This window comes from Heterodontus francisci, chromosome 47 (genome assembly GCF_036365525.1).
Source record: "Heterodontus francisci isolate sHetFra1 chromosome 47, sHetFra1.hap1, whole genome shotgun sequence".
In the NCBI taxonomy this organism is placed as follows: Eukaryota; Metazoa; Chordata; class Chondrichthyes; order Heterodontiformes; family Heterodontidae; genus Heterodontus; species Heterodontus francisci.
Genome location: NC_090417.1, coordinates 3,632,967 through 3,642,854, shown reverse-complemented (window position 1 = coordinate 3,642,854; position 9,888 = coordinate 3,632,967). Strand labels below are relative to the sequence as shown.

General features: G+C 45.0%; 1 protein-coding gene across 3 annotated transcripts in view; it reads left to right on the top strand.

Annotated features, from left to right (window-relative positions):
• The window catches only part of LOC137357079 (G protein-coupled receptor kinase 5-like), a 122,650-nt gene that overhangs the window by 39,046 nt on the left and 73,716 nt on the right, over positions 1 to 9,888 (top strand). For all 3 annotated transcript variants that reach the window (XM_068023071.1, XM_068023073.1, XM_068023072.1), the window contains exon 2: positions 2,230 to 2,325. In XM_068023071.1, coding sequence (XP_067879172.1) covers positions 2,230 to 2,325 — 96 coding nt within the window. The remainder of the gene's footprint in view (positions 1 to 2,229; positions 2,326 to 9,888) is intronic.

Here is a 9,888-nt window from a genome sequence, read left to right as displayed (position 1 = left end):
TCGTTCATCCGTCTCTCCGTTCATCCGTCTCTCCGTTCATCCGTCTCTCCGTTCATCCGTCTCTCCGTTCATCCGTCTCTCCGTTCATCCGTCTCTCCGTTCATCCGTCTCTCCGTTCATCCGTCTCTCCGTTCATCCGTCTCTCCGTTCATCCGTCTCTCCGTTCATCCGTCTCTCCGTTCATCCGTCTCTCCGTTCATCCGTCTCTCCGTTCATCCGTCTCTCCGTTCATCCGTCTCTCCGTTCATCCGTCTCTCCGTTCACCCGTCTCTCCGTTCACCCGTCTCTCCGTTCACCCGTCTCTCCGTTCACCCGTCTCTCCGTTCACCCGTCTCTCCGTTCACCCGTCTCTCCGTTCACCCGTCTCTCCGTTCACCCGTCTCTCCGTTCACCGTCTCTCCGTTCACCCGTCTCTCCGTTCACCCGTCTCTCCGTTCACCGTCTCTCCGTTCACCCGTCTCTCCGTTCACCCGTCTCTCCGTTCACCCGTCTCTCCGTTCACCCGTCTCTCTCCTGTCTCTCTCCTGCCTCTCTCTCTCTCCTGCCTCTCCCACCCTCTGTCTGTCTGTCTCTCTCTCTCGTATTAAAAACTGAATTGCTGAATAAATGGACATTTGTAAATCTTGGAATGAGGTGAAGTTATTTACATTTGTACTGTGGGAAGGAGGATGACTTCCCACTGAACTTGACATATTGCCCTTCTACTCAAGGGGTGTCTTTGGTTTGATGGCAATATTATATTGTCAGAACTGTGTAACAAAAGCTCTATATTCTTGGCCATCAACTATAATATTTGTCAGTGGAGTTAAAAAAGAAACACATATTCCTCCATATTACTAAATGTCTATTTATTTTTTGGCAATATGCCTCGGAGACATTGGGTTACAGGCATATCATTTGCAATGTGTGAAACTATCTGTTTGGTGAAAATGACACATGTCTGTCACAGCTATCGTGGTTCTGATGCAAAAGGAGGTCATTCAGTCCATCAGTTCCCTGATGGCTCTCTGTCGAGCCTGTGTTTACCCTATTTGTGACAGCATAGGTTAATTCATCCAGTACCAAACTGTAGCGTCTGTCGCTGCTCTGAGTGTACTAGAAAACTGAAGTTGAGTTAATTTTGTCTATGTAATTGTGCATATTCCTGTAATCTGCCATTGCTAATGGCCTTTGTAGCAACCTGTCTTCATTTTCAGTTGCCCAAATGTCTGTGCCACCCAGTGCTATATTATTCTACTTATCATGAACCAACATGGTTAAGACTGAGCAGATTCGCTAATGGATACTAGTTAGTCCTTGTAATAAAGCACAGGGTGATAGATGGCTGGCTGAGTTTTGCTTCCTAGCTTTCTCCCCCCAACCCCAATCTTGGGCAAAAGATTACAACAATCCAATTTAAGAATAGGTGCCATGCTGCAGACATGCCCCTTTTAGCTGCCTTTTAAAAAAAAAAAGACTTTTCTCTTGCGCCTTTTCCAACTGTGGGACATCCCAAAGCGCCCTACAGCTAATGAAGTACTTCTGAAATGTAGTCACTCTTGTAATTTTGGAAATCTGGCTGCAAATTTGTGCACAGCGAGCTCCCACAAATAGCAATGTGATAATGAGCAGGTTACCTGTTTTTTGTGATAAAAACAAGAAATGCTGGAACCACTCAGCAGGTCTGGCAGCATCTGTGGAAAGAGAAGCAGAGTTAACGTTTCGGGTCAGTGACCCTTCTTCGGAACTGAGAGCTGACAAGCTCGCTGTCCAGTATGTCCTTGGGGATCCTGCCATCACATGGCCAAGCCATCTCGAGCTGGACACAGTAGATAGAGAGAAACTGTTCCCACTCATGAAAGGATCAAGAACGAGAGGGCGCAGATTTCAAGTATTTGGTAAGAGAAGCAAAAGTAACTTTTTCACACAGCGAGTGGTTAACGTCTGGAATGCACTGCCTGAGAGTGTGGAGGAAGCAGGTTCAATTGAAGCATTGAAAAGGGAATTAGACTGTTATGAGAAGGAAGAATGTGCAGGGCTACAGGGAGAAGGCAGGGGAATGGAACTAAGTGAATTGCTCATTCAGTGACCTGGTGCAGACACAATAAATGGTCAAGTCTAGAGGTAACGAATGTGTGAATGAAGCTTTCAGCAGCTGATGAGCTGAGCCCCACCTGCATATGTAAAAGGGCACGTGTATATTCAAAAATGCATCTCAAGCCTAACTAATTTTGCTTTTAAATTTATTAGGTGGAGGCGGGAAGCGGAAAGGACGAAGCAAAAAGTGGAAGGAAATCCTCCGATTTCCTCAAATCAGTCAATGTGAAGATCTCCGAAAAATTATAGGTAAGTGGATTCTACAATTATTGTGTGCCAAAAATTGTTATGAGAGGAATATCTGCTGGTTTTTGTTTGAGTTTAGATCCTTTTTGGAATTGAGAAACCAAGACTCTGTCAAGGCCCATGGTGCTGCTCATCAGCAAGGTTAAAAAGGTAGTGAGATGAACAAAAATTAATTTGCATTTATATCATGTATTCAACGTAGATTAAACCTGTCTGGAGGCGCTTTGCAAAGGAGGCTCAGCTGTTGGGTTATGGATAGTGAATATATTTACTTTAAGATGGAAAGAGAAGAGGAGTTGAAGGCCCTGCCATTCACGTGCAATGGGCTTCGGGTATTGACAGAAAGCCAGAGAGGACGGACAACTGGAAGAAGCATGGAGTGTGGCTCTGGTAGACAGTTATGCAGAGATGAAAGGAAGCAACCTTGGTAATGGAGAGTTTGTGTGCAAACCAGTTAGTCACAATGGGGACATGGAGTCGATTAAAATGATAAAATGGGAAGTTGTCTCAATTTTTAAAACTCTCATCCTTCAAGTTGGGCAAAATACATACAAAGTGTGTTTTTTGAGGGTGTATGGATGTATGTCACTCTAGAATTGGCCTTGATAGCCACTCCAGGCGCTGCTTCACAAACCACTGACCACCTCCAGGCGCGTATCCATTGTCTCTCGAGATAAGGAGGCCCAAAAGAAAAGAAGAACGGATGTATACAATGATGATGGACGAGTGTACTGGCAGCTTAATAGTTGATCCATCAAAGATCTGCTCTCCATTATGAGGTCAGGAGTGGGGGCATTCACTAATGGTTCCACAGTATTCAGTTTCATTCACAAGTCCACAGATAATGAAGTAGCCCTTTCTAGCCTGTGGTAACACCTGTCTACAAAGGCAGGATGAGACTGGGTACTCTGTGGAAAGTGGCCCACTTCCTGACTCTTCAAAGCTGCTTTTACAATGATACAAGATGCAACTCACCAACATCATCTCCCCCTACCACCTAAAAAGGACAAGAGCTGCAAGGTCGTGGGAATACCATCATTTCGATGTTTCCTTGCGAGTCCCACACAATCGCAACTTGTATTTTTATCACCCTCTCTTCATTATTGCTGGGCCAATATCCTGTAATTCCCACAATTGTGGGAGCATGACCAGGACAAGACTGCATTGGTTTAAGGAGAAAAGCCCACCCACCAGCACCACCTCAGGGTAACTCGGGCTGGGCAATAGATCTGGCCCCAGTGTTACCAAAACCAAATTCCAGCTTGCATGCTCAATTTTCCATGAGGGCGAGCTTCTGGATTGGTACTCTGGCAACAGTAATAGTGCCAATCTCTCAACGCATTGAAAATTTCTTGTTGCCACATGTGCCACCGATAATCATCGAACAAAGCCTTCCTGCTTTCCCTTTATCTCTGCTACAATATCTAAACGCTGCCTTGCAATAATGAAAAATGGCTTTTAAGTCGTGTCTGTAAATGTCTTAACTGGAATTCCCTGAGGACTGCTGTTTTCTAGGAAATCTAAGATAACTTTTTTAAAATCTCCAGAGTGAAGTCTCAGACTGACATCAATTACTTGGATTCAAAGACTCTCTGCAAAATGGTCAAATTTTCAGATGCTAATCTGCTTGCAGATGATAATCTAAATGACTTTCCACTCTCCCTTCCAGTCAGAGGAAGCAGCTAGCAATCCACAACAGAAGTTAGATAAGATCTTAACAGGCAGAGCCCGTGGTCAGTGAAATGTGATGCAGTTAAGTTCCTGCACTGCATAAGTAGGCTTTTGGCAATTTGTGCAGACGTATTCAATTTAGAATCACAGAATGGGTCCAGCTCAGAAAGACACCATTCTGCCCTCTATAAGAGCTACTCAGCTAGTTCCACTCTCCTGCCTTTTCCCCATAGCCCTGCAATTTTTTTCTCTTTAGATAACTGTCCAATTCCCTCTTGAAAGCCAAGATTGAATCTGCCTCCACCACACTCTGACAGTACATTCCAGATCCCAACCACTCGCTACATAAAAAGGCTTTTCCTCCTGTCACTTCTGGTTTGTTTGCCAAACAGCTTAAATCAGTGTCCCCTGATTTTCCATCCCTCTGCTCGTGGGAACAGCTTCTCTCTACCTGCTGCGTCCAGACCCCTAATGTTTTTGACCACCTCCATCCAATCTCCTTTCAAACTTCTCTAAGGCGAACAGCCCCAGCTTCTCCACCCTATCCATGTAACTGAAGTCTTTCATCCCTGGAACCATTCTCATGAGTCTTTTCTGCACTTTCTCCAGTGCCTTCACATCCTTCCCAAAGTGTGGTGCCCAGAACTGGACACAGTACTCCAGTTGAGGCCGAAGCAGTGTTTTATGAGTGGGTGGGGGAGGAGTGGGGGTGGGGGGTGCCCTACCAAATTCACAGGCGTGAAAAATGCATCGGGGACTGTGAAATCTCGGGTGCTGGATGAAATCAGGCATTTTGTGAACTTTGCAAGTTTTATTCATTGACACAAGGCTTCACCTCCCTTATTGCAGGACATGTTGCGAAAATGGCATGTTTTTGTGGTAGACAAACTCGCTGCTTGGTAGATGAGGGAGGCCTTCCGGTGCAGTTTTTAGAGAAACAGTCTCGAGTATTAGCAGACAAGTGAGAATGCCAGAATGGCCACCATCATTACTCCAGCACATCGAGTGAAAGAATCTGGAAGCCACATTCTGCAAGCTGATGGCGAGGTATTGTTTTGTACAAGCTGCAGTGTTTGATTGGATCACACACACTGGGCAATGGTTCAGCATCACTTAGAGTCAGAGTACATCCAACACCGCTTAGCTGGAAAAGAAACACGCAAAAAAAAAAGCAACCATTTCATCTCTTTAGGAAGTGGACAGGGAGCTTGAGAAAATTGTCAGTTAGTTACACTGGTACTTATGGGTGCCTTTGCAAGCACCAACATACCATTGTAGAAACTTGATCACCCAAAGTAGTGGATATTCATTCAATGTTATGTGCAAAATGGTGGTTGCTTGCCAAGTGGGGGAGTTGGTGGTGGAGTGGTAATGTCACTGGACTAGTAATCCAGAGCTCAGACTAATGCTCTGGTAAGGGTTCGAATCCCACCACAGCAAATGGTGAAATTTGAATTCAATTCATAAATATGGAATTAAAAAGTTAGTCTGATGGTGAGCATGAAACCATCGTCAATTGTTGGAAAAGCCCATCTGGTTCATTGATGTCCTTTAGGGAAGGAAATCTTCTGTCCTTACCTGGTCTGGCCTACATGTGACTCCAGACCCACTGCCCTCTGAAATGGCCGAGCAAGCCACTCCATTCAAGGGCAATTCAGGATGGGCAATAAATGCTGGCCGAGTCAGCGACACCAACATCCCACAAATGAACAAAAAAAAAAGTGCAAATAAACTCTGACAGGTTTTTGCTACACGTTGTGAGATGAAGTCTCAGATTAACGCATGTGAGCTGTCTGACAATTCCAGCACACTCCCGTGGGCGCAGAGAGAGCTGTGTCTTCACATGGACAGGTATTCACAGCACAGAGACAGGCAATGAAGAAAGAGATAGTTGCAGTTTGCTCCATGCTCAGTGAGTTAAGAATGTGATCTGTTTACAGTCAGCTTTTTACAACAGTTTTTCAGTATACAATAAATCCCATTTGAAACCAGAAACCTCCCTTTTTTTTTTGTTTTAAATAGATCATTTTCATGGTTTGTTGCGACACCGTGAAATTTACGATTTAGCTTAGTTTAGTTTAGAGGTACAGCACTGAAAAAGGCCCTCTGGCCGATTGAGTCTGTGCCGACCATCAACCACCCATTTATACTCATCCTACACTAATCCCATATTCCTACCACATCCCCACCTGTCCCTATATTCCCCTACCACCTACCTATACTAGTGACAATTTATAATGGCCAATTTACCTATCAACCTGCAAGTCTTTTGGTGGTGGGAGGAAATCGGAGCACCCGGAGAAAACCCACGCAGACACAGGGAGCACTTGCAAACTCCACACAGGCAGTACCCAGAATTGAACCCGGGTCGCTGGAGCTGTGAGGCTGCGGTGCTAGCCACTGTGCCACCCTGTGCTTGAAATTGTGAAATCCATGATTCTTAAAATACAGTGACAGTGAAATTTGTAAAATTTGACCGTGAATTTGGTAGGGCCCTATCTATAAAGGTGCATCATAACTTACGAGCTTCTCTATCTATTAAGCCCAGGATCCTGTATGCCTCATTAACCACTTTCTCAACCTGCTCTGCCACTTTCAATGATTTATGAACAGATACCCCCAGGTCCCTCGACTTCTGCAGCCCCTTTCAAATTTTCTATTGCCTCTCCTAGTTCTTCCTCCAAAGATGTATTACTTCACACTTTTCTGCATTCAGTTTCATCTGCCATGTATCTGCCCATTCCACCAGCCTATTCATGTCCTCTTGAAGTTTATTTCTTCAGGATTATCTTGCTTTAGTGCTCCGGATTTATCCTTTCTGTGAGGGACAGAGCTGCATCTACGTAGCGCCTTTCACCACTTCAGGGACACCTATTGGTTTTCGGAGATGTGGGTGAGGTCACATTTATTGCTCATGACCAGTTGCCCTGTTTTGTAGCTGAGTGGCTTCCTCAAGACTGTATTAGTGATGTGAAGCAGGGTTGTAGTCATGTGTATGGCAGCCTGGGGTGTACTGGCAAATTCCTTTCCCTGAACGACACGTATTACAAGCCAATGATCAGGCAGAGTGCAAGTTAGTCGGGAGAGCTTTGATGGCCTTTTCTAATTTCATAATTCCCCAGCAATTTTTAAATCTGATTAAGTATAAAATCATTTCTTTTGGAAAATTCTTGTTTTTACTTCAACAAAAACTGAGTAAAACTGAATGCATCGTGCGTTTAGTGTGCAGTCAGCCAGCTGCACACTGCAGACCACACTGTTAACCAGAGAAAACCTGAGCTGCTTTTCACCAACCTCTCCAAGTATTGTGTAAGTGCTGCCGACTGCTGCAACACAAGGTCGCTTGTCCAGCTCTTGTGCAGTTAAAATGATTGATCTATTTGTAAATGGGCCTACCTTGGGTCACAGTATTGTGCAGTGACGGTGCGGTTAGCATTAGACAGACTGTTTAGCTGAGATTGTTGGTGGGTGCAGTGCCAGATTCTCTTCGGACTGCAGCTATTTGGTCTGGTTGTAAACTGGCTTCAGGGGAAAAGGAAGCTTTACAGTTCTTGGACTCCTTAGTGTTGCACCATTGAGCTGATTTTTGTTTCGTTCACTCAAAGTTGCAGATCAGAGTTTACTGCTGCAGCCCAGCACTGACCAGTCAGTTGACCTTTTAAAGCCATGCAGCACAGGAGGAGACCATTCGACCCATTGTGTCTGTGCTGGCTCTTTGAAAAGTTGCCAGTTAGTTCCACTCCCCTGCTCTTTACCTAGAGCCCTGCAATTATTGACCTTTGCAATTCTCTTTTGAAAATTACTATTGAATCTGATTCCACTGCCCTTTCAGGCAGCGCATTCCAAATCACAAGAATTCGCTGCCGATATATAAAATACAAGTACTCCTCTTGTCACTTCTGGTTCTTTGCCAATAGTCCTCCTCATTTCTCCCGCCAGCCCCTTTGCTCAGGAGGGATGGAGGCCAACTCTGGGGAGCACCTCAGCTCACCTGAGTGTAGAGCAGCTTCAGTGTGGCTCAGTATCACATCTTGTGGTGAAATATTCAACGAGTCATCGGAAGGGTAGGTTTTGGAGTGGCACAGCAAAGTGCAGAAATGTGACTTTGCTGCAGTTTTCTAGCCTTCCCAAAGACTGCTCATTTCAGCTGTGGTCCTTTTGGGGAAACGTTGAGTGGAAAACAAGTGAGCACACATTTGGATGCTGGCACCACAAGCATGGGTCAAATAACGTCCAAGTCGCTTGAGGCATCAGCCTTGGCTCAGTGGCGGCACTCTGTCACCTCTGACACTGAAGGTTGTGGGTTCAAGTCCCACTCCAGCACTTGACAAAAGTGCAGGCTGACACTCCAGTGCAGTACTGAGGGACTGCTGCACTGTCGGAGGGACCGTCTTTCAGATGAGATGTTGAGCTGAAACCCTGTTTGCCTTCTCAGGTAGACGTAAAGGATCTTGTGGAACTATTTGGACAAGAGTGGGAAAGTTATCCCAGCTGTCCTGGCCAATGTTTATCTCTCAACATCATGAAAACAGATTACCTGGTCAGGATCACACTGCTGTTTGTGGGAGCTTGCTGTGCACAAATTGTTTGCTGCGTTTCCTGCATTACATGAGTGACTAGACTTCAAAAGTGTTTCATTGGTTTTGGGAAAACCTGTGGTTGTGAAAGACGTTCTATAAATGTCACTGTTTTACCTTGTCTCCATTGCTCTTGTTGGAGAAGAAACCATTCTTTATGAATTCAGACATGTGTGAATCCGATCCATTTCACACACACAAAAAGTAGTGTTCTCAGTGACAAAATGTTGACCGTTTTGTCGTGCAAGTGAATTATTAGTTTTCACTTTGTGCTTCAGTTGGTTCTTGAATGTTGAAGTGATTTTGCAACTGAGAAAGGATGTTTGTGGTAACAGCTGTTAAAGAGACCTTCATGTTCTCTGTGTTGGTAGCATGTTATTTTTGCTATCTTCCATGGTCTTTGCTATGATTGTTTTACTGAATGCACAAACAATCAGGTTCACTGGGTCTGGAGTGAGGTTATTAATTGATCAGCATATTGCCTTGTGTTATTTGCTCCCAAATGGAACTGAATGATTGATTCTGGAGTCCCACAGAGGAAGCCATAGAAAGGAGATGTTCAAAATGAACTGTGTGGCAGCGACCTGTGCTAATTCCTTCCTGCTTGGACTCTGCTTCCATCCAAGATGAGCTGTGCTGTCGCGTGTTCAGGAGTTTAAAGGTTAAGTTCTCTCGTCACAAAGAGAAATAGTTTGTCAGTGTCTGCTGCTGTGATGCTGTCTTGCCCAGCACGATTGCTATCGATCTTGCTATTTACAAACTCTTGGTTGCAGCTGCCTTTCTCCAAATTGCACCGCTTGGAAGTGCCAGCTGACAAATCCACAGTTACCATTGCCAGACTGGAGCAGGAGTTGGCCATTCAGCCCTTTGAGCCTGCTCTGCCATGCTACATCATGGCAGATCGGTGACCTCAAGGCTATATTCCTGCACTATCCCCATATCCCTGAATGTCATTAACAACACAAAATCAATTGATCTCTGTCTTGAACTTACTCAGTGATTGAGCTTCCACCACCCTCTGGGGCAGAGAATTCCAAAGATTCGCCACCTTCTGAGTGAAGAAGTTCCTCCTCATCTCAGTCCTACACACAGCTTGCCCTTTATTGAGATTGTGTTTCCTGCTTCTGGACCCCACAGCCAGAAAAACATCCTTTCTGTATCTCCCCTGTCTCTCCCTTTAAGAATTTTGTCAGTTTCAATGAGATCGCTTCTCATTCTTCTAAACTCCAGACAATACAGGCCCAGTCTCCTCAATCTCTTGGAGAATCCCACCGTCCCAGAAATCAGTCTGTTGACCTTCCGCTGCACTCCCTCTATG